Raw genomic sequence first — 25,639 nt, forward strand, 5'->3', positions numbered from 1 at the left:
GAAAAACATTCATTTTGTTGCTAATGCATTTGAGAACCAAGCAAATACCCTGTTCTTAATCATGTGACACAAAATGCTATGACTTTAGCTATAAAGGTGCATCCGCTCTCTGTCCAAGAGCCATAAAGCGATTGAACTATCTGACAAAACTGCAATCCTAAAAACTGAGCCTTAAAAACTGAAATATCATCTTCCAGCACTACCTGGGTTCTCCAGTTTTGCTGATGATTCCGCTGTTGAGAAGGCAGTGGAGGAGGCTGGCCGCTAGGATGTCAGGTTGACTCTCAGCTAGCAGAGCGATGACAGAGAGCAGCTCTCTCCGAGATGCAGCATCCCTGAAAAGCACATCCACCTAAATACTCAGGACACTGACAAAAGCAAGCGCTGATACATGCTGCTATTCCTTTGTGGTAAGCCTGGTTTTCCTGGCGTTTCTTACAGCTACAGACAGGAACAGAGCACCTACCTGTATCTGTGAGGAGTGAGGCAGAAGAGCTTGCATAGGCCTTTGATGGCAGGCTCTGGTAACTCTAAAACAGAACATGTTAAGAACAATCAGCATTGACTTTAGCGCAGCAGAAAACAGAGGCTGGAGAATAAATAACTTTCAATAACAGATTTCCCACCTTTGCCACTTATACACTGCTTCAACTCTCCCAGAATCTCTTTACGCTCCTTCACACTGGCTGTGGTCACTTTCACAGCAAATTTCTTGAGTGTGTCTGTGACCTGGAAAAACAACCATTCTTAGTCTAGCAGCACATGTGTGATTATTTTTTTGCAAAATGATGTTTATTTTGGAAACCAAACAAACAAAGGAACTATAATTCAAAACAAAGTACAACCAATGTGTCTGCCAATATGGCTTTGTCAGTGTATAACACACCAACTGAGCTGGTTTAAAAACATTACAAATATTTTTGTTAACCAATAGCGGTGGGGGAAAAAGTTAATTGACTCAAGTATCGCAATTCTTGACTGAATTAATTTAAAGTAAATTTATGGTATCATATGAAACGAGACAACTTAAAGAATCTGTTGGTTCAAAGCACATCAACCTAGGTTGTCGGCAGGGGGCAAAATATTGCACCAAAGTTAGGCTACATTTTCTTGGGGGACAAGCTGGCATTTTCAACAGTGACTCGTGACCTCTGACCTCCAGATTTCCAGGGTTCTGTAGGCACACACGGGTCTCACCCTTGCAGACATGCCCACCTTATGCTAATCCAATGTAGTTTTGAGCAAGAACAGTTTTTTCGTTGTTGTTTTTTTTTTTTTTTTTTTTTTTTTTTTGCATGCAGTACAGAGGTGTTATATTTGCCTGGCCTGAAATGGTGTATTTGTGCATCCTGGGTCCTAAACAGTCTTGGAGTTGCATAAATTGGTTTTCACTGGAAAGCTAAGACTCTTGTGGATTCAATGAGCCACATCTGATTCATGTGTGATGATGTTAGCCCCCACAGAAGCCATCTCATGGTTGTGAGACTTTTTTTTTTTTGAAACTCGATGTCAGTGTATCAAATGACCCACTGTGACCTTTAGAATAATCAGAGCCTCATGAAACTTTACACAACAAACTAGAGGAGAATTAAAATGAGAAATGAAAATAAAACAAAAAACATCAAGAAAAAAACCGCAATAAATCATAGTACTGAATCGCGATATATTACTGAATATATATCGGCACTCATGTATCGTGACAGTGTCAAATTGTGCGGTAATTATATCGTCCCGCCCCTACAGCCAATCACGGTGTGCTGCCGGCGGAGGGCGGGGCTTATCCCCACGTCCTGAAGCAGCGCTGCGAGCCCACTGCTCTCCCCAACTCCTGGAGGTTTTCACAGAAACTGTTAGCTCAAGTCAGGAGACACATAAACCTCGACACTACATCACGTACAAGACACTAGACATCTAAACGTCCACAGTGCCGTGTGGTGTCAGCAGAGCCAGAGGCTGCAGCTCGGTGCGGCTCGGCTCGGCTCGGCTCGGTGAGCGGAGGCAGATGGCTGCTGTGAGGATGGAGAGGCTCGGGCTACGTAGCACTGTTAGCTCCCAGCTAGCTAGCTGCTGTACAAGCCAGCCCGGGCCTCCTTCTCAGCGCAGAAACACGGCCAGCTTGTTTCCAGGCCAGTGCCCAGCACACCCTGAGATGGGTTTCAACTGCAATTCAGTGCCACTCTCGGAAACGGACAAACTACTATTTTAGAAAGCCAGCCACACAAACCTGCGTGTCCGCTGCCATCTTGCCGGTCTTGATGCAGGAAGGACTTGTTGTTGTCACTTCCGGGTAATCAGCAGCTCGGTAGCCACCCGGTGCGGATTGACACTTGTTTTTAAGTACCGATAAATTTTAGTATATTCTCTAAATTTACACCCTAAAGCAACGAAATTGGAGGCGAGCTTTGTGTGTTCATCATGTTCAAATTAAGTAATGATATTTTTACAACACGGTGACTAGTTTTACCCAAGATATATTCTTTTCTTTCACTCGAGTTCAAAAAGTAATTGAACATACACAATGGTGAAATCAGTGCTTGAAAGATTCAGGCAAAATTTACATTTGTTTTCAATATCTTTAAAGAGGAAAAACTGTTGTTATATTGGAGTCTATTTTTTCCCAATGACATTTTTATTAGAATTTGTATTATTATTATTTTTTTTAGTTCATAGTCCTTTTTCTTTATACATCGTGTTGAGCACATGTCCTAAATGTTTGTATTTTTGAATGTATTTTCAATAAAGAATAAAAAATAAATAATGGATTATTGAAAAAAAAAAGAAAAAAAATCCATCATGGGATTCAGCTGCATCCACTACAACTGGTTGGGCAGATTCATCTGATTCCACTTAAAGAGTTAAGACACTTTCATTTTGGGGAATGGCGGGAGTTTGATCTTTTTTTTTTCTTCACTCTATGGCATCTTACACTGCTATTCTATAATCCATACGAGAAAATATCCTCATTAGTTGCTCCATGCTACCCTGGGCTGGTGATCCTGAACAGTTTGTGTCTCTCCTCTCTTCCACACTGCAGCACAGCAGGACATGAAATAACACCTTTAGTACACAAACAAATGTGACCACAGCACATTACATCAAAACAGAAAGGAACCAGCTGCAGCACACTTATTTTTCTGTATAATTACCTTTATTACTGTGTGATTTGTGAAAGGCACAAGGCTACAATGCAAAAGCCTCCTGCAGATGCTACATGCTGGATCTACTTTCCAATTCAAATAGGAAAAAAAGAAAAGAGCCTTCCTCAAAGAAGATAATTTCCTCAAAAAATTAGCACTGGGACTTGCCTTTATTTTAACCCACTTTGGTCATATTTGTTTATGGGTGAAAAGCGGTATACTGGGACGTGTTTGTTGTTGGAAGTGAACTGAAAGATAGAAATACAGTGATTGCCAGCCCATGGGAGTGCAATGCAAGTAATGACAATATATATATATATATATATATATATATATATATATACACACACACTGCTCACAAAAAGTTAGGGATATTTGGCTTTCGGGTGAAATTTCAGGATGAACCTAAAATGCATTATAACCTTTACAGGTGAACTTAATGTGACCTTCTGTAAGTTTTTGAATGCACATGTCCAACTGTTCAATGTTTTAGTACTTTTTGCACAAGTTGCTGTTCTCTAACAAGGAGCTTAACGGCAAAATTCACATCAGGTGTTTGATGCTCCAGCTCATCGAGGTCGTATCATTAGGGAACGGCTGCTGGAGACTGGGGTACCTCAAATGGAGTGGCCTGCACTTTCTCAGACCTGAATCCCATAGAAAACCTATGGGATCAGCTGAGTCGCCGTGTAGAGGCTCGGAGCTCTGTACCCCAGAACCTCAATGTCCTGAGGGCCGCCCTTCAAGAAGAGTGGGATGCCATGCCTCAGCAGACAATAAGTCGCCTTGTGAACAGCATGAGACGTCGTTGTCAAGCTGTTATTGATACTCAAGGGCACATGACAAGTTATTGACACTGACATTTTTTGTTGTGGTATATCCACCACTGTTGTTGGCTTTTGTTTCAAGATATTGTTTGAGATGAGGAAATCACCAGTGTATGCTTCTACTTAAATGCTCTACTTTCATGATATAATATCACTGTAGTGTGAACATTTTCCATTTTCCATAAATTTCACCCAAAAGCCAAATATCCCTAACTTTTTGTGAGTAGTGTATGTATGTATGTATGTGTATATATATATATATATATATATATATATATATATATATATATATATACAGTACAGGCCAAAAGTTTGGACACACCTTCTCATTCAATGCTTTTTCTTTATTTTCATGACTATTTATATTGTAGATTCTCACTGAAGGAATCAAAACTATGAATGCACACATGTGGAGTTATGTACTTAACAAAAAAAGGTGAAATAACTGAAAACATGTTTTATATTATAGTTTCTTCAAAATAGCGACCCTTTGCTCTGATTACTGCTTTGCACACTCTTGGCATTCTCTCCATGAGCTTCAAGAGGTAGTCACCTGAAATGGTTTTCACTTCACAGGTGTGCCTTATCAGGGTTAATTAGTGGAATTTCTTGCTTTATCAATGGGGTTGGGACCATCAGTTGTGTTGTGCAGAAGTCAGGTTACTACACAGCCGACAGCCCTATTGGACAACTGTTAAAATTCATATTATGGCAAGAACCAATCAGCTAACTAAAGAAAAACGAGTGGCCATCATTACTTTAAGAAATGAAGGTCAGTCAGTCCGGAAAATTGCAAAAACTTTAAATGTGTCCCCAAGTGGAGTCGCAAAAACCATTAAGCGCTACAGCGAAACTGGCACACATGAGGTTCCCACTGTGAAGCATGGAGGAGGAGGTGTGATGGTGTTTTGCTGGTGACACTGTTGGGGATTTATTCAAAATTGAAGGCACATTGAACCAGCATGGCTACCACAGCATCCTGCAGCGACATGCCATCCCATCCGGTTTGCGTTTAGTTGGACCATCATTTATTTTTCAACAGGACAATGACCCCAAACACACCTCCAGGCTGTGTAAGGGCTATTTGACCAAGAAGGAGAGTGATGGAGTGCTGTGGCAGATGACCTGGCCTCCACAGTCACCGGACCTGAACCCAATCCAGATGGTTTGGGGTGAGCTGGACCGCAGAGTGAAGGCAAAGGGGCCAACAAGTGCTAAACACCTCTGGGAACTTCTTCAAGACTGTTGGAAAACCATTTCAGGTGACTACCTCTTGAAGCTCATCGAGAGAATGCCAAGAGTGTGCAAAGCAGTAATCAGAGCAAAGGGTGGCTATTTTGAAGAAACTCATTCATTCATCTTCTAAACCGCTTATCCTCACTAGGGTCGCGGGGGGTTGCTGGAGCCTATCCCAGCGCACATAGGGCGAAGGCATTTTGAAGAAACTAGGATATAAAACATGTTTTCAGTTATTTCACCTTTTTTTTGTTAAGTACATAACTCCACGTGTTCATTCATAGTTTTGATTCCTTCAGTGAGAATCTACAATGTAAATAGTCATGAAAATAAAGAAAATGCATTGAATGAGAAGGTGTGTCCAAACTTTTGGCCTGTACTGTGTGTGTGTGTGTGTGTGTGTGTGTGTGTGTGTGTATATATATATATATATATATATATGCGCTTTAATTGTTCTTCATTTTGCTGGAAATCCCCTCAAATCTACTGTAAGACCCGTGGAGGTCCCCAGACCCCACTTTGAGAACCACCACCCTGCCTTCTCTGGCAGAGAGCTGCTGTCTGATCAAATTAAACCCAGTTGCTTCCCTGCCATTTGCCAGGCTGACTGGCCTTCTCCCTTCAACAAATACCTGTCTGATCACATGTGCAAAAACTGAATAAATTCCAGTATCACAAATGAAGTCCCTCAGTGACACTTTGGTACCAAAACAGAATTTATTTGTGTATTCAAACTAGAAGTGAGGAAGCTCACCATTCATAACTATTGACATTTGAACTGAAAAGAGAAAAAAATGTGAACAGACACAAAACAAGAACAATTTGAAGAAAGTATGGCTTTGGTTAAATAACATTCTACCAAAATGATTTGAAAAGACAATTGTTACATGATCTCTTAAATAGAATGAAATTTAAGGCTCTGGAATTCCCTGAACAAGACAAAGGCCCAATATCTATTGCATTACATGATCAACAACGTACTAAGCCTACAGACCCAACCCTGGTGGTCATACAGTAGATGCTACTCAGATGCTGAGGGAAATGAGTCATCTTAGTCCTTGAAATGATTCTTCAATACCGCCAGGCTTTCATCTAAACAGCCTACATGTTTCAGTGGACTCACAGACTAAATATATGAAAAGATAATCCTGGACTATCAATCTGCTCTCAGTATATTGCTGGTTTTGCCAGTGTTAAAAGACATTGCATTGATACAATGGCACAGACAGCCTGTTACTTTAAAGAAAAAAAAAAAAAAAGACGCTGGACTACATAGCTTTTGTTAATCCACAATTGCATAGAAGTGTTGGGATATCACATACACATGCAAATTTTGTTATCTTTGTGCATTATGAAGTTCTTTCAAAAAATAATGAACATTCATCAGCTTCAATACAGTAATGACACAGACTTTAAAAAAATACCAAAGTATCTTAGCTCTGCCTTACCAGAGGACCCCTCGCTCTCAGAATGAGTGGTTAACAGATGTAAATATAAAGCATGAACTTCAACTGACCAGCACTTCCATTACAATGTGGCTGCATCAAATATTTACAAAAAAAGGTTTGGATGTAGTCAGAGGGGGAATATGAGGCTGGCGGGAAGCTCAGGAACAGTAAAGCTAGTGTTATCATCGTGAGGTTCTTATCACAATACACTCCCAGTATCACACACACACACATCCACTTTTCACTGGATGTTCACGAACAGTGATCAACGACTGCTGCACTGCTGCTCAGCACCCGAGAGGAACTTTCTCCAAACTCAAATTATGATTTGGCAGTGAAGCATTTAAAAATGTGAGTTTTGTTTAACGATACGGCTAATTAGTTCCCCTTACAATAAAATGACGCAGAGAAACGGCTGCCTCACTACTGTTTGTGGATGGATACCCGATAAGGGACGTAAATAATGTCTGTCACTGTAGATTATGTATCCAACCCATGTATTTGAATGCTCTATTTGGGGATGGTTAGACTTTGGTAAAGAAAAATACTTCAACAAGCCTACTTGTTTTTCTTTGACTCCGGGTTTGGAAACCTTGCTAAATTCACTCAAGCCTTTCATCCAGCTCATTTAGAAAAGAAACTCAGTTTCGTTTCTGACATTCTGGCATTAATATGTTAAAACACAGAATCTTAATGTGGGAGAACTAACTTTTTTTTGGCTAAATGATTCCATAAAAGCCTAAAGACAGTCATAAACTTCACACATACAAAAATAAATGTGAATGCTTACTCAGCCTATTTCCAGTCAATGCTACAATGACATCATGAGTGTATCCATCTGTTCTCCTTTACAAAATGGAGGAAAAAAAGCCTCCAATAGCCTTTCCCCCCTGAACAGTTGTAAAAAGGCTTTATATTGTATGGTTTAAAAACAACAACAGGTCACCTGCTCCCTGCTAGATTATTTTGAATTTAATATGGTTTTCAAAGGACACACTCAACCAGTGAGTAACACCCTCAAACACACATAGTATTTCATGTGTTCCTACAGTGTTCAGTAAGATTTCACCCTCTCTATAAAGCAAAGATAAAACTAATAAGTTTAAAAAACACAATACTCTGAGAATCACAGAAAAGGATACAGGACTTGGCCTGTAGGAAATGTCCAATACACTCTTTGGGGATTGGGGAAACTTAAATTTCCTGCATATTTCTGCTGTTGTAGAAAAACCCTGTAACTTCAACTTGATGGATTTCATATTTTTTGATTGAACTGAAGATTTTCATGGTTCTTTAGAGTTTAAGCAGGCTGCATCACCTTTGAGCCCATAAACCCACTTAAAAATCTTAGAAGTATCAAAGATGCACGGTGATTCTGAAAATAGAGATGTTATTCCAAATTCCTGAGGAAATTTACTTTTGAAGATACATGATTTTAGCCTAACAGCAACAATATACTGCTTTAACAACATGCACATACTTAAAACCATACACACTTCACATGCTGTCTTCAGTATACAGACCCTCTCAGATACAAACACATCTCATCCGATCTCACTCTTCCGTTCTAAAGATGCTCAAACCTTAGACACTTATCTAAGCCTTGCCACAAATATGGTCTTGTGCCGTTAGAGACTCTCTCCTCCCTAGCTGAAGAGCTTCACAAAGCACCCCTGGCAATAGGGCTTCTCATTTTGCTCCTTAAAGGTGCCTTTATTCAGTTGCTTGAGGCAAAAGGCGCAGACAAAGTGCTCTGGGTGGAACTTCTTCGACATGGCTGTGATGCAGCGGCCAGTGATGGGCTTCTGACAGCCAGAACAGAGGGAACCACGGCGCTCATGGTAGTGCACTTCACAGTAGGGCTGGCCATCATGCTCAAAGAAACTTCCATTCACAAATGGGGTGAAGCACTCCTATAAACCCAGAAGGAGAGCAGAGGGAGAGCAGAGGGAGATGAGAGGGCAGGAACTGTGGGTCTGTGTCTGCTGATCTGAAGAATCATCAGACACAGCACAGTATCTGATGAAAAATAAAGGTAAACAACATATGAATATGTAGCATGACAGAAATGCACTATACAGACCCTGCACACGAAACACTCAGGATGCCAAAGGCAGTTCAGTGCCGAGATGTAGTTCTCCAGAATGGCTCTGGCACAACCACCACATTTTGGTGCAAACATGTCAAAGTAATCCTTCCTGCAATAAGCTTTTCCATCCTTCTCATGGAATCCTTCATAGGACACAAAAAAAAATGCAACATTTTATCGTGTTGATTATGTATTAGACTTGAGGTTATTTCACTTTCCTCTCAGTAAATTCTTAATGTCATTAAAAACTACACATTAGACAATGATGGAATGTTCATTTAATAGGTTGAATGAATCAACCTTGTAATAGCACATGTGATATCACACAATCACACAATGACACAATGTGATTTTTTAGTTTCTGGGGTTTAACCACAATCCACATCCTGATGCAAAAGTAAACTGACCCCTACCTTGGTATATCCATCCATCCATCCATCCATGCACACTCAGGGTCCACTTTATCAGGTCCACCTGTACAGTCTAATGCAGTTCAGTGAAACAGCTCTGCTATCAATTCTACCTTTTAACAAATTTTATAATGTTCAGTTTTTGTTGGCATTGTGGAGAATGTGCACATTTAATTCTGTGTTTATTATTGAGGTTGTAGTTTGCAGAGGGTTTGTACTGGACTACATTATACTGAGAGGTGTTTCTAATTTTTTGTCCTCCCTATTTATATCCATGAGGGGGACAGAATAGTGGAAACACCTCTCAATAAAATGCAGTCCAGTCCAACAGCAGCACTATGAGCTCAGTGCCAAACATAGAAGTGAATGAACACCTCTATTACTGTGACAAAAAGAAAACCTGAGCATTATAGGCATCAGAAAAGTAAACTTTAGGGCACAGCAGTTGTATTGGATTGTATTAGATTGTACAGGTGGACCTAATAAAGTGGCCACTGGGTGTATAATCCTTAATACAAAAAAAGACAATACCCTCTGGGCCAAAAAATGATCCACACTGAGCGCAGAAGAAGTGTTCAGGATGCCATGTCCTATCCAAAGCCGTCACAACTTTCTGAAGAGACAATACAGGAACATTTAGCGCTAGCTGAATGAGCTACATTTGACTTAATTACATAAAAATCATATATTGCAATGAGTGTAAATGAATGGTGAGGGTGCACATTCTTCACTAACATCCAGTATGGGTCCATTGCAGTAGTAGCAGCGTGGGGAGAACAGGTTGTGGTAGTCTCTCTCACAGTAGGGCTGTCCGTCGCGCTCAAAGAAGTTCCTGGAACCTATCTCCTCTTGACAGTGTGTGCACACAAAGTGCTCAGGGTGCCATGTGCGCCCCATGGCAGTCACCACCTTAATGTACAGTAAGCCAATATGTACATTTGGAAGGCAAATACCAGAACTGTTTGAAAATAAATCTAATTTAAACAGGTAAGTTAAAGAAGATGCAAGTGGAGGGAAGGTTTCATATATACACAATAATAGCATAGGGCTGCCCAGTATTTCCACAGCTGGACATCCTACAGCTCCACTAGAGCAGCTAAAGATAAAGTGCCTTGCACAAGGCACATCACACAACAGTTGAAGAAAAGGAAGTGTTTGTTTTTCAGTTACCTTGAACCAGATTTGTTCAGTTGAAGCAGTAATGTTACAGTCAAGGACTTGCCTCTTTAAAAATTTAGCTATACTTACTTGCAAATCTACAGATATCAACTTAAGGAGCTATAGCCTCTCACCTGCCCCACAATGGGCTTAGAGCAGGCTCCACACACTCCTTTGGCCACTGTCTGCACACCCAGCTTGTTGAGGTCAGACTGCAGGCTGCCAAGCATGTTGTCCAGCTTATTAACCTGCGTTGGGGGGCCACCGGGAACTCCACCCTTTCCTTGTGCCATAATCTGTAAATAGTGGAACATTGAAGAGGATAAACTGTTGAAAACGTGCATTACACATCCTCTTGTACAAAAATATTTGAAATCAGAAGTCACTCATTATACAATATTCAACTCTGAGGTCACTAGAAGATGTTAAAATAATAATAAAAAAAAAACAAAGACTTATGTCTCAGGCTCTGTGAGAGACAGAGAAGAAAAGAGGGTGTTGTCCATGCCTGCATTGGAGGGAAGATGGGGTCGTACTCTGTTTGGCAGCCCACTGACACCAGTACTTTGGGGGCAACTGGTGGCATTGGCTCAACTGGTGGAGGCCGGGTCGGGATTTTGACAACTGGGGCGGGGGGCTCTGGTTTTGGGACAGGAGGTTGCTGCACAGGGGGTGTTGGAGGAGAGGCTTTTACATTCTGCCGAGGTGGAGAGGGCATGGGCTCCTGGACTTGGGGCGGTTGTGGTGGAGGAGAGGGAGGTGGTGGGGGAGAGGGAGGAGGTGGGGGAGGTGGGGGTATGGGCACAGGGGGCTGTTTCATAGGGAGTGGCCGCTTAGGTTCTTCTATAATAGGGGGGGCGACGAGGAGCAGGGGGAGAAAGTGGCGGGAGCACTTTCCTCTGTGGGACAGGTGACTCTGGGGGAATTATGATCTGAGAAAGAAAGAAACAAAGAAAGAAAAGTGGAGAGAGGAGACACAGGAAGGAAAATGTGTAGAACAGAATACTATAAGAGAAAGAATTGGAAATGAATATTTGGAAAAATTCGGTATGGTACTGCAAACTGAAGCCAACCTTGTCGACCTCAATTCCCGCCCCCTCAGGACGGAAACGCTGGGGTTTGGACATGACGATGACACCCTCTGTCAGCCAGTCATCGGACTGTTTTCGTCGTCGCTCTGCGCGGCCAATCCCAAGCTTACCCTGCAGTTCCTCTATGAGGCGATCCTGGGAAGTATTCTTATTGACAATGATGGGGCCCATTTTCCTGCGCGGATGACCATCTCGATACATGGGGTGCACATTAGGAGTCTCCTTAGTGCGCTTAATCACTGATTTTATCTAAAAGGAACCGTAAGCACCTCATCATATGTCCTTTTCAACCCTAACCCAATCCAAGCAGAAGCATTAACTGAAGTCCAGAGCAGCAGCCGAGTTAAACGAACTGTCACTTCCAAATGACTGAAAGACCAAGATGCAGTGGCAAAGCATCACACTCCATGCACTTCTCACATGCTTAGGTCAGACACCCTCAAACCCCTTCTACCCCCTAACCCCACCTCACTAGCCAGCCAACTTTACGACAGACTAGGGTCACTCCAGGGTCTTGTACCGGCACCATGCCAAACTAGTGCAACAGGTGACTGGGGGCGGGGGAATCTGGCTGTGAAAATAATTTTGACATGTGACATGCTGAGAGCAACACAGCCAATCAGTGAGTCATTTGTTACTAAAATACAGCAGTACTTGTATATACAATGTGGCAATTTACCAGTGATGATGTGCAAAAGCAGACGCAAAGCAAAACTTGTGATTAATAGCTAGCTGGACTCCAACACCAATGATCAAGGGACAATAATCTCAAAGCAAAAGGCAGGCAAAGTAACAGTATCTCGTGTCAAGCAGGCCAAGGTTTGGAGATGCATACATGTCCAGAGGCTGAGAGTCTGTCTATAGTGGCAGGCTGCAGCAGGGGCAGGTCCAGGGCAACGTCAGGGGTCCCAGGGCACGAAGACGGGGTCATGGACTCGTCCATCCAGCTGGCCTCTGTCAGCGGGGTCATGCTGCCATCTGTGTAAGGTCTCTCAGTGTAAGGTGTCATGGTACCATCCAGTCCATCGTGGAGGGAAATAGAAAGCTCCTCATCGGCCCAGTCCAGCAGATCCCCATGTCCGTCAGTGCCTCCGTCCACAGATTCGTCGGTGGTGATGTTGGTGGTGCTGGCAAAAGTGTCAGGCTGCACGCTGCTTCTGTCTACAGGCAAGATGGACTCCTCCTGCACCTCTCTGCTCAGACAATTAGCTTCCATCTTCAACTGTGGCTCCTCGACATGCGCTGCTGTGTCATTCTGTGCAAAACTCATAGCCAACAGTTTGTCCAGAGCTTCATCCAGAGAGGGCTCCATCATGGGGGAATGCTGCCTGATGAGGGGGCTGGCGCTGTGGGCTGTGGGAGCAAGCTCCAGCTGTTCTCTGATGGGGATCTGGGGGCTGTTGAGAGTTGGGGGGGAAGGTGCCTTTGTTGAGAAGACTGGGGACGGTATGGACATTTTTGAGGAAGCAAGGGTAGGGGAAGGAGACATAGAGACAGTAACAGGAAGAGGTGAAGGAGTCTTAGGGGCAGAGACAGTAGGACTGGGGTTTTTAGTTGTATGTGGACTGTCATTAATGGATATGGACCCTTTGGTTGTAGTCTCAGGTGGACAGGAGAGTTTACCAATGGCAGGCAAGGGTGAAACCTGCTCTACAGAGGGACTAGGGGACTTGGAGGACTTGTGGTCCAGGACAGTGTTAACTGAAGTCAGGGAGGGTGTGGTGGTATTGGAAGGGCTTGGGCTATTTCTCAGCAGGTTGGAGTTGGGGCTAGAAGAATGAGACAGGACTACCAAAGACTTAGGCTGGGATGACAGCATGGTGGCAGAAACATCTATGACCGAGTCCATGTCTGGGTCACTGGCTGCAGAGAGTGAGGATATAGGGCTGTGAGAAGGAAGAGGGGTTGGACGGGGCATTGACACACCATCCCCTCCATCCTCATCTATGTGTAATTCCAGACCAGAAGGCAGAGAGAAGAGAGGAGAGTCACAAGCAGGTGGGGACAGGCTAAGGAAGGGGGAGGCCACAGGTGTGACGGAGGAAGAGACTGGAGGATGGGGAGAGCTGGAAGAAGCTCCTGCTGGGTCCAGCAGAGAGCCTGAGAAACTGGGCTATAAAACAGAGAAATGGGAGAGTGAGAGGAAGAGGGCAGGATTATAGAGAACACAGAACTAAGACATACAAGAAGAGAACAGGCAGAACTGGAGAAAAAGCCTACAAAAGACCTCTTACCAACTTGAGATACTAGGGAGATAAATTCACCCATACTGCTTAGTACCTTGAAGTCAGACAGCGAGGCCATGAGTTCGTCAAGCTCTCTTGTGGCACAAGAAGCAGAAATTCTGGCTTGTTGCTGAGAGGAATCCAAATCACTGTGGAGATTGGAGGGGCTGGGGCTGGAAAATAAAAAATTAAGATATGTAACTTAATGCAAATCACTGAAACCTAGATTGTTATAGATTGACTCAAACTGTCTACTGTTTGGCTTTTTTAAAATTTCAGTTGAAATCTAAATAGGTTTACAGGGGCCCTTATGGTGTTTACCACATGACACGAGCTCTGATGTCTTGTTTCTTCTCATTACTTTTTTGACAAAAAGAGCCCTAAGACCCTTGGTTTTTCATATGAAAGCATGTTCATTTGGAGCTCAGCTGTGTTGATCGGCTGTCTCTACCTGGGTGAAGGCACAGAGCCCTCCAGCTCATCCAACAGACTCTCCACAGTGGGTCGGCCCTCGTCTGGTCTCGTTCCATTCCTCTTCGGTTTCTCCTGAGGGGGAGGGCTCACCATGATGTCAGGGGTGCTGCCATTCTCATAGTGGGTGATGCTGCAGGATGGTAGGGGTGGAGCTGCCTCTTCTGTGGGCAGTAGGCCGTGTTAGTAACGAAACACTTTTGCTATTGCGCTTACTCTATGCTCAGATATCTGTTTTGCCCTGCTGACAAAAAATTTGTGAGTATAATCTGTAGTTCTCTAGACTTTTGCAGGTAAATGAACAAGGAGCTCTGGGTGCAAGCAACATGGAGGGAAAGTAAACATTGTCCATTTGCATATACTACCGACATTGTAATGATACAAAGCTGGTTGAAAAATCAGATTGTGTGTCTACCTGTAGTGGGGAAGGAAGGGGAGTTCTGCTGCACAGCATTGAGCTCCAGCAGCAGCCTGTCCAGCTCTGATAGGTTACTGCCGAGGGCAGAGGTCATCGCTGCCGTGGACGTGTCTGATGACTTCTGTTTGTTTGGGAAACTAAAGGAGAGGCAGGGAGAGAGAGAGAGTCAACAACCACTGGAGGTTAAAAAAATGACAGGTGATGAGCTTAGCTGAATACTGAACGCGCCTATGAGAGTCACCTGGTAGCTTACCTGTAGACGTGGTCCTCTTCAATGTGGGACAGTGGAGGACTGCTACTGTCCCTGGACCATGAGCTCTTCTGTGCTGAACCTAAAGACTGCAGAGGTCACATCAGTCAGTAAAACTGATCCACTTAAAAGCACAAAGAAATCAAACTGTCCCCTGCTGCATTTACACTTGTTTTTTATAATCTGATCATTGTGTATCAGATGAGTCCGACCATTTCAGGATGTGATCATGTCACATTATATCCTCTGCTGACAGACATATACATACACACAAGCTCTGGCCTCATATTTTAAAAACGTCTTTCTTGTTTTGTTGCCCTTGCTTTATCAAGCACTTCATGTCAAAAGTTGTGTTAAAGGGCTTCTTTGATAAATTTTATTTTACTTAAGTGAGGTTGGTGAGAGTGCCATAGTGCCAAAGAGATCTGATGCGAATTACCTGTTGTGAGGAGTGGTGGGAGCCTGGAGTATCTACCAGGGAACCGTTCAGAGCCTCAGCTGAGGGAGGGGGAGGGACTGGGGGTGGGACTGACACATCCTGGTAAGACTGTCCTCCGGTGGGGATGGAGTAGGGCGTCTCGTCAGGCAGGAACACCGGTCGCTTTGAAATGTGGGATGTCGTAGATTCCAGGTCCGCCAACAATGCGTCTGAATGAGAAAATTTGCTAGTTAGGAGGTTAATTCTGAATTAGTTGCAAAGAGCACAAAAATCAAAGCACAAGTCAAGAAAACTGTTGTCTCCCTTCAGAAATGAGATAGAGATGTATGTCCACAAAAACAAACAAACAAAAACAAAGGTTGCTGCAGCTGGCCTTGGTGTTGATGAGTCCATCATTTATTTCCCTTTACATAACAAAAACATCATCAATATCTGACATACTAGTTCACCCCGTCATGTCTCACCATTTGAACAAATACATCACAGACAAATGCTTCAACTGTTTTTACAAAATATTTCACCTGTGACCTGCAAATGTGGATGGCTGGGAGCCTATAAATTCCTTGCTAGGGTTTTTAAATTGACAATGCCTGTGTTTGTGCGGCAGTCTCTCATTCCAACCTGTCACTCAAATTTCTCACACCAAAAAAGGCTTTCTTCCCAGGGCACACAAACACACACAGCAATGTACAACGCCAAGGTTAGGCTCTGTCATCATCACAGCATGGCACAGCACACCACATTAGGCCCAAATGTCATACTTAAACCCATTAGGCCTGGTTAACATATCCCTCTGAAATCCCTACCTTTGTTTTTCCATCAGTCCTCCTCTATAAATACAACTCTCCTGTCAGTGAGTTGCTACCTGCCTACAGGCCACTTCTGTCATTTTGGTCATCATTCACATCTGTGAAGAACACTCCCCAGATCTCCATTTAATGAGACCCAATGTGAACATAACAAGACAGACCAAAAACAAAGAGACAGCTGGAGAGCCAGGCAGAAATCAGACAGGCAGCATGTCTGAATCCCATCCAGGGTTGAGGGGGTACAGTGTTACCCTGCTGAGTGGCCACTGGAACGCAGGGACAAAATAGATTCTTACATCACACAATCCATCCATCCTCAGCCAGTCCAGAATAGACTGCAGAGACAGGCTGAATACTGTTACACTACAGTAGCTTGGAACCATTACAATCTGTTTCAGGGAATCACTTCACACTTCAACTCATGAGACCGGAGAGCAGGATGGAAAACTGAACAAGTTACCAGCAAAGAACACTTCAGTTCAGATTGGGAATGATAAGTTAGCCCACTCTACCACCATGTTTGGTGTGTCAAAAGACCAAACCCTTGCTTAAAACACAATGTGTAAAACAGTAAAAAAGTGGCTCTTAAATTTTGGAATCTGCCAATGGATGAAAAAAGTATTTCCAGTCCTGCCGGGGAGGTATTTCACTAAGCAGGATAAACTCTGCAAGAGAGATAAATGTAAACTCTTGATGCGCTGAACAACTGTTCAGATTAAAGTTAGACATTAGTGTTTATGGATTTCTTGGCGGCACACTAAACTATGACTTCATGTTGCAAACAACACTTCATTCATGATGAATGAAATGACTTCATGATTGTTTTCACAGTCATTTGGCTGTTCCCACTAAATCCACTTCTCCAAACACTTCACTGCTATCAAGCAATAAGTTACATCAATCTCAAATCATCAAAGTAAACTATATATGTGACACTTAACCTAAAGATGAAACTTGGGTATAGTCTACATGCAGGTTCGGGCCACCTTATTCTGTGTTTAAATGATTATGATATGATATTAATGACTAAAAGTGTAAACAAAAATGCCTCCATACACGTCAAAAGCAGGAAACCATGAAAATATATGCAAAGAATATCTGGTAATCTGTTTACTCCTATAATATACTGAAGTTGCTTTCTGCCTGCATCAACACTCTGAAAACAGAACTAACAACAAACCTCATTACCACAATGCTCTCTATTACCCAACAAATCAGGACTTAATGAAAATCAACAATCACTATTCAGCACTCAGACTCTACACAGAAGGCCCAATGTCTGTACTCACATTATTCAACGAATCTGTATCCAGCAGCCGGTCTGTAAACTATGAGTGTGTGAAGCAGACAGCCATACAGACAAGGTCTGGCTTGAGGGACAGGGTGTGATAACCTGCTACCAGTCTGCCGGGGGTGTGGTTTGGGAGTAAAAGTTGGGTGACGGTATTCGTATTCACTCCGTTCAACTCACCAGTATCTATCAACATACTAAAAACCTACTTCACTAACACTTAGGCTACAACAGCTGCAAAGTATTTATTAGAGTGCCCTCTGCTCCACAGGTGACCATTAGCAGTGTGAATGTAGCCGACAAGCTTGTAACTTACCGTATCTCATCCATTACATGAGCTTAAGAGCGCAGCTTAAACTGCAGAGAGATGGCATTTTTTTTTTAGCAAATTATAGTTTGAAAGTTCAGTCAAACGAGCTAGGTTAAGTGTACAAGCTTTGATCTTTACCAGAAAAATGTTAATTAATCTGGTGTCTGTTACAACTTTCTACATCATTACCTTTTCTGCTATCTAAATCATATTCTTGCAGACCACAGGGAGATCCTGTCCAGGAGCTAAATGTTTAAGTCACGCAGTTTGACATAAACCACATGGGAGCACAGGCCTATTTAAAGCAGTAAGCTCAGCAAGTAGCCTAAGTCTGTGCAAATGTGCTGAAATATCACTACCAGCTCAAAATAATCTGCACCTGGTGCTGACACGCTAAACAAGGTCTTACTAAAGTTGACTTTGTCACTCATTAAACAAAGCCTCCAGAAAGAGAAATACCACAATTGTTTTGGCACAAAGGCGAGGTCTATCAGATACAAAATGAAGATTTAGACTGGGGCTTGTGCTCGTGTTGCAGGTTTTTGAATTTATCTTGACTAATTCTCTCAAATAAACGATAAATGTCTGAGGACTTACTAATTATGGTGATGTATTCCTGGAAAGTACTTCATGGACTTTCTCATGACAGTGAGTACAGCCGTGTTTCCTTGAGGCTGTCCAACATATTAGCAGACAGAGCCAAGTCTCTGAGAATCTGCTCTTCCTATAGTGGGATCTCTCTGCTTATTATACCCCCATGCTGACACATCTGTGACACCAGCATTGGCCCGCAGACAGAATAAGACATATATAGGGGACTTCCATCAAAATCAGATTATGAGTTTAAATCAAACCATTAATGGCTAACGCAATAAGCCTATGTTCATCCCTTGCTGGGAAATAAACTGCAGTTCCCAAAGAGGATATGGATTGCAGTGGGCAATGCACAAATGTCAATTCTGCTATCATATATCAGGATAATAAAAGACTTAAATAGGGTATTAAAATTTCCCCAACACTAAGAGCTGATATGGAGAGCCATGCGTGACAAATACTGTCAATACTGTGCAGGAAGAGTAATAGACCAGTACCCCGTTTCAGCCAACAGTTAAATTTAGTTTTGTTTTCAGAATTGGTAACAGTGGTACTGCTGCATCCCTAATTTCCTATTCTCATTCTTGGGTCTCCCTGCCCATGCAGCCAGAAATATCCACATACAATTCTGCATTAAGTCCATCACTTTGATTTGCCACAGGCCATAAAGAGGTGCTCTGAAAATTTAAGATGCTACTGAAATTTTGCTGCTTAATTTGTTTGCCTGATGGGGGCAGCATCGAGTCTGACATGAGGATGGACGAGGGGCCATGGCCTGAGTCAAGTTTGGTCCACAGGGAGTTAAAAGCATTAAGAATGCAAGCATGCACTGTAAGCCAAGAATCAGGATAATCTTTTCCATTCCAGATGGGGGGTAGGAGCTACAATGGGCAAAGTCCACTTCTGCTGTGACAGCATCCTCACACAACACTTTAAAAGAATTAAACTGCCACCAGGAAGGCTAACACTGTGTTTATTTGCCAGTAATGCAAACATGAACTCAGACTTCAGTGATTGTTGTCAACCAATATGGCTCGCATGATAAGCATCTGGGGCATAAATACCCATGATATTTGACAAACAACTATGAAGGTATGCAGAAACTGTACACATTCTTGTGGGTACATGTATTTTCTTGTCTGTGTAGCCCCCCCCCCAACACCCCTTCCCCAGGACCTGCCACAGTCCTGCAGTCTTTATCTGATGGGCGGGAAGGTACATGGGGAATTCCACACATTCCTTTGTCTGCTGGAGAGAAAGAGTGCAACCAGGCAAGGACATGGAGAAGGTGGCACAGCAGAGGGGGTGGCATGAGATTGAGATGGAAGGGAACGTGCAGCTGGCCTAACCCAGCGCAGCGTGTCACTTAACACATGTAGGCTGCCATGAAACTGGCAAACTTACAAAGGAAACCTCCAAAACAATGTATTGTAGTAAAATATACTCAAACAGTCCACATTCCACCAATGCATCGGCACTAAAGGTAAAAAGCCAGTGAGGAATGTGCTTGAATACAAACCACCATCTGTCAGTCCAGAAAATGAAAATAATGTGTGGACAATTACAGGACCAATTCCACAAACTATAGCATGCCTTGAATACCAGGATGAGGGAGATGTCAATGTTTTTATTGCCCATTTCCCAAAGAGCAGGCAGTGCAGCCCAGGCAGACATACAAGCAGAGATGTCTAATCTTTTCTATTAACATGTGGGAGATGGTGATGGGCCACTTGGGTCCACAGCACACCTGTTTATAGCGCGGGAGCAAAAGAGCAGAGCTGGCTACAGCCCCATGCAGAAACCCTACCCCATCAGGCCAGCCAAACATGATATTTATATCAAACAAGAGAGGCAGGGGCCAGGGAGAGGGTGGAGGGTGAGATGCCAGTGACACAGGAAGGGAAGGCTGGGTGCAAAACAGCAATAGAGAAATAAAAGTGTGAGTGAATGAGAGAAAAATGGACAAACAACAAAAAGGGGAAGGGAGGGAGAGAAAGCAGAGGTTAAATAAATGTTACGCTTTAAATACATGCTCCGTGTGTACAGTAGAAAAAGAAACACACATAATGGATGAATGAGTGTTATAGCATCAGGAAGACAGAAGCATCTTGGGGCTCTGACTTCAAAATAAACATACCTAAAAATACTCTCCCAAGCAGCCCCATATCCGAAAGATGACACTCCCTTCAAGAGAACGCTGGACCAAAATAAAAGCACTTCCCCACAGACCAGTAAATCAGATGACAGGGGAAAGTCTAAAGACCCATCTAACACACAGTCACTGAGAACACACACACATCCATGAGAAAGGAGGGTATGTCAGTGAGTAGCCTATTGTGCAAGAAGAAAGAGTAATTAGGTAGGACGTGGTGAAAACCCACAAAGAATGGGCGTCTTTCTCTTTTGTGCAAAAACAGTGACTGACAACACACACCCGTCCTCCCTACTGGCAGCCATCTTACAGGCTAGGAAATGACCACCAGCAACCAGTGAAATCTTGGCAAATGTTCACTGTGGATGAGGCCGAACCATATGGTTAAAAAAATCCATTGGTGATTAATTGTACAGGTAGTGCAATACAATTGATGATTTTAGTAGGAATGAGCATTTTTGCATAATATTTAAAAACAACTGTCAAAATGCTAATGGTGTAGGCCAAGGTGTCTCTGTGGTGTGTCTCTGTATACTACTTTATCTGAAACATTGTTTTGCCACACATTTGACCTTCATCAAACAAGTGCACCTCTTGCCATTTGGATATTGCACTCGGCTATACTGCGATTTCTTTAATATTTCAATCAATTGTTCAACGCTACTGTGGATGCTACAGTTTCTACTCTACAAACAACTCAACAAACAATCAAAACTGTAGCCTAAAAACTCAGGTTTCTGGTGAAATGGTGTGAGAATTTGAGGTTTAACAGCTATTGTGGTTCTTGGGTGGGTCATGTTTCCTGCCCTGCTCACAGACAAGCAGTGTCCCTGCCTGGTGTCCACACTGAGGCCTTTGGGGTGTCCCAGCTTGAGTAATGTGGGAAGAATTCAGCAGGGACTCAGATCCCTCCTCCATTACCATGAGCTGTCAGGAAAATAATCAGCACTGTTCTCTGATCCAAGAAACAAGGTCAGGGAACAGAGAGGAGTGGAAACAGCAGGGCATGAGGAAGAGAGTGAAGGGCACTACGAGTGAAGCAACTGTGGGGGGAGACAGCTTTTAAACAGTGAAAATACAATTCTAAGAGCAGGATCACAGACTGAAGGCCCAGACCCCCCCATGGACGCTGGCCTCCAACACTGACTCTGCTCATTGTTTTTCTCCTCTGTTTCCTCAGGATGTGGGGCAGGGTCTGTTGCCTAAGCGATGAGGTCAGCCATGCAGCTCTCTCTTCCCCAGACCCAGAACAGGATGGGTGTGGAGCTCGGGAACAAGACTGATTTACAGCCAGCATAGAAGGCAGGCTCACTGCAGCGTACTGAGTTAGGGGCGGTATGCGTGCAATAACCCTGCAGCTCTCCAGGGGTGACGATAGCTAGTTTGGTAACAGTAACTCTGTGCTGCCGACACACTGAGACGCAGAACTCACTGCAGACTTTCTAAGATCTTTTGGTATGCTGTGCAAACGCTGTAAACATTTAAGAGCACGACACTTCCACTCCAGCCAAGTCTTCTTCCTGCCTGGGTAACAGGACCATCCTCTGCAAGGTGATCAACTCATGCATTCAAACCAGAAGAGGACTGCAGTGTTTCTAGGAAGGGCATGAGAGGTGGTCTCCTTTTCTGTTCCTTCAGCCTACCTGCTATAGATATACACAGGCCTCAACGTACTTGTGAGGTACAACTAACAGGCTAACACTTCTATCAGTGCCTTTATGCTTCTTAACATGACAATGATATTCATATGCCATTTAGAAACTGTTGACAAAGGGAGAGAGACAAATATAGTGAGCCAGCTGACAATACAAAATGTTCAGATTTGTTTACCGGCTATCTACACAATCTACACACTCTGAGCCCTGACTCTGTATTATCTGTAATCCATCTTCTGAAGTGTTAACCTGCAGACATGGACCAGGTCCTCCACATGAATCTCACAGACTCCTGAGGAATTTACACAGAGTCGCTTCACACCACTCAAACATCAAACACAGCAGCCAAAACAGTCCAAGTGATACTGACACGGTGTCGCATGCGGTTAAGAGAGCCACATCTGGGAGAGGACTCAGCTCTGAGACCAGACCAGTAATGATAGTGGGCCCAGGCCTGGCTGCCACCTGGTCTGAACTGTGACAGACAAAGAGAAATGGAAAACTGACTAAGCTGACTAAGCTGACTAAGAGGAACAGACCGCTCTGAGGGAATTCCCTTCCACTTGAGTAGCTGATGATGTGGACAGATCAATATACATGGAGTGAAAGAGGAAGAGGAAGAGGATCACTGCTGTGGGGTCTGCTCAGGTTTCCAAACAGACCTGTAGGGGCTAGTGAGCTGGGAGCTTACTGGAAGGCCAACAGACCTCAGCCAAAAGAGTTTTATTTTGTCTACTTAGGTGACACGAGTGAGAAAATCATTTTTAATATTTGAAGCTTAATTATCTCTGTGATTGACAGCTAGCCAGATATTAGGTGGATTGTCCAGATGCAGTGACTATCTGCCATTCAAAAAAAGATTCAAACTCACAGTGTTTGAAGACACCGTTTGAACCATGGCTGAGACAGAACTACGGTAACAGTCATCTCTCCAGGGTCAGCACGCATTGGGCTGAGAGCAGTAGTAGGAGGTGAGTCATGACCCAGTGAGTATTTGGCCTCGGACCCTGACACAGAGTGATGTTAGACATTCCACAGCAGCCTCGCCCCCTCCCACAGCACACTGTTCACTCTGCTTTAAGTGAGACTGCAGGCTGCCTCTCCACCAACAATCAGCCCTTTCACTGGCCCATGGCAGCCAGAGCATCTAATGTGCCCTGGAGGTATTCTCAGAGCGGGCCAAACTCAAATGTGGCTCGTTGTCTCTCCACTTAAACAATTCAGAAACCCATTTTACTGTCTTTCCACTGCGGGAGATCTGTGTTCCTGTGTTCTAAAAGTTGGAAGCAAAGGAAGTAGGTGGTTGAGGCAAATATAGAAAACTGACCACCTGATGAAACTCTACAAACAAAATTAGGAGTTCAAAGTTCAGTGCCAAGGGTCAAGGGCCAGCGAATCGACTGGTTATTGAGCCATAAAAATAGACTGAGGGCTGAAAGGCAGCATGAGACCAGAACTTTTCAGAGAGCCTGTTGGTGTTGGGATGAAATGATATTAATGCTAACATAAGGGCGAAAAACGGTCTAATTGGTCATGGTACATGAGCATTTCCCCCAACAATAAAGAGTCACATACAACACAAATCAAAAATCAAAACTGACTTGAAATGCTATCTCTATCCATCACACATACAGATGCAATAATTACAATATACAGAAAAATGAAACCAGGCAGCCATGACTAAATTAACAGTAAACGTTGGCTGCATTCGTCTGTTTTGCTAACCACCTATAGATTTGAATGCTACTTTGTGATCTATAAATGTAGCTGCCTGACAAAATAGTGAAAATGATACAAATCTGAGAAAGTGGATTCTGAGATATACCTGCTACTATGAGCGGAGGTGAACAAAAGTTAGTCTCCAGTCTTGTTTCCATATCTATATGATTTTAAAGGACCTTTACAATAATAAATGACTAAACAAGCATTTCCACAGCATGGAGGTTTTGAATCCCCCGCTTCAGGTGTTCCACTGAAGATCCATGATGAATAATACTAAAAACGAATGGAACAAGTGACAAAGCCTCTTGTGCAGACCATCACAGCCACAGCAATCTAGTTTATACCCTGCTATGCCCAACCTATCCTGCAGCGAGGATCAACAGGATCACAGCACAAGGACTGAAGCCCACCAATAACCACTGGCTTACTGTTTCTCATGAAGGCCGTGGACAAATACAAACTTCTCAGCACCATGTTGGCACAATCAGATGCTTTTTTTTTTTCAGGATTTCTGGGCACACAACTCCCATTCACGGCTAATCAGGTATTTCCATTTTCCTGCTTCCCTCACCCTCATTATTTCCTGTTTTTGTGTGGGGGGTGTTACTCTAATCACATCCTTGGCTGTTTATTAAGGCATCCTATCAGAAATGAGGCAAACTAACAGCACGGTGTGTTTTTAATTAATGCGCTAGTGTTAGTGGTTAAATGGAGGTACATGACAGAGTATACTAGACCAGGCTGGCAGCCAAGGCGAGGGTAGCCCACATTGTGCTGTATTGAGCAGTCTAATTGAGGAGGCCTGTAGTCTCCCACTTCAAAGCTGGAATGAATAGCCTGGGGGCAAAAGTTGAGGAGGCAAAGTTAAAGCTCTATGTCAAAATGTCAGCCACAGCCTCAGCCGCTGCTTCGCATATCGTTTAAAAGCAGTCGATGTGAATGTGTAACAGCGTGTTTTTAACAAGTGTTACTGTAAACACACACTGAAACCGTGTGAAAAGAGGTGATAGGCAGGCTAGCGAGCTTCAGCTGCTATTATCTGTGATGCTTATGTAAAGGAAAGTGGGGAAAAAGCCAAATGTATGCAACATGAATTCAGATACCGTGCTCTGTAATATTTCTTGCAGAGTTTATCGACCGGAGCGAAGTGACTAAAATGAGCGAGACGTGATTTTTAAAACATATTCGTAGCTTCGACGTAACTCCTCCACCCTGAGTCCCGCTACTGTCTTGGAGCTGTGGAAAAGCAAATAGGTTAAAAAAAAAAAAAAAAAGGTCATAACTCACCTAAATCGTCCATAATGAGGACACGTTTTAGGCTGCGTCAGATTTGTTTCTCCTGGTTTGTTCGCTTATTATCGAAGTCAGGCTTTTCCTCTCCAAACTTCAACACACCGCTGTCCTGGAAGTTAGTCAGGAGTAGCTGTCGGGAGCGCGCTGTGGTGTGTGCGTGTGTACTTCACGAGGGCGCGCATCCCGGACGAAGCTCGGTGATGAGCGACCTCTAGCGACCAATGGCGGAACTGACGCGTTACAGGGAGACCATTCCCACCGTAAATAATTGCCAGTAAGTCGTACCTATGTTGGAAAAGTAGTCATTGTGAGTAATGCTTCCGTTCAGTGATAAATTACTGATGCATTCACCTGTGCTTTAATGTTATTGGTCTCACGAATACTCCTTATACTCCGTATACTGTTACCTGGTCTAGTTTACCATATAAAATGCATTCGGTATGATGTTTTGCCTGTAAAAGTTTATTCTGCAAAGTAACTACAGTCGTAAGATAAATGTAGTGCAGGAACAAGAACATTTCCCTGAGTGTAGTGTAGTAAAAGTATTAAGTCTCACAAAACAGAAATACTCAAAAGTGCCCGTACCTCAAAACTGTTCATAACTTCAGCAGGTA

General features: G+C 43.3%; 2 protein-coding genes across 2 annotated transcripts in view; both read right to left on the reverse strand.

Moving 5' to 3' along the window:
* Positions 1-2,292, reverse strand: part of gcn1 (GCN1 activator of EIF2AK4) — a 29,355-nt gene extending 27,063 nt beyond the window's left edge. Inside the window, exons 1-4 of the mRNA XM_030059817.1 lie at positions 2,225-2,292; positions 627-729; positions 467-530; positions 204-335 (exon numbers count right to left, since the gene is read on the reverse strand). Of these exons, the coding sequence (XP_029915677.1) occupies positions 204-335; positions 467-530; positions 627-729; positions 2,225-2,242 (317 nt within the window). The 5' untranslated portion in view covers positions 2,243-2,292. The remainder of the gene's footprint in view (positions 1-203; positions 336-466; positions 531-626; positions 730-2,224) is intronic.
* Positions 2,293-5,898: 3,606 nt separating this feature from the next.
* On the reverse strand, positions 5,899-25,165 carry pxnb (paxillin b). The gene is made up of 11 exons (XM_030060657.1): positions 25,020-25,165; positions 15,200-15,408; positions 14,764-14,849; positions 14,508-14,647; positions 14,073-14,256; positions 13,677-13,794; positions 10,440-10,601; positions 9,883-10,056; positions 9,679-9,760; positions 8,732-8,880; positions 5,899-8,561 (listed from the first exon to the last, which is right to left on the reverse strand). The coding sequence occupies exons 1-11, from the start codon at positions 25,030-25,032 to the stop codon at positions 8,295-8,297; spliced, it is 1,584 nt and encodes a 527-aa protein (XP_029916517.1). The 5' UTR covers positions 25,033-25,165; the 3' UTR covers positions 5,899-8,294.
* Positions 25,166-25,639: the final 474 nt, after the last annotated feature.

Source organism: Myripristis murdjan, chromosome 9, assembly GCF_902150065.1.
Source record: "Myripristis murdjan chromosome 9, fMyrMur1.1, whole genome shotgun sequence".
Classification (NCBI taxonomy): Eukaryota; Metazoa; Chordata; class Actinopteri; order Holocentriformes; family Holocentridae; genus Myripristis; species Myripristis murdjan.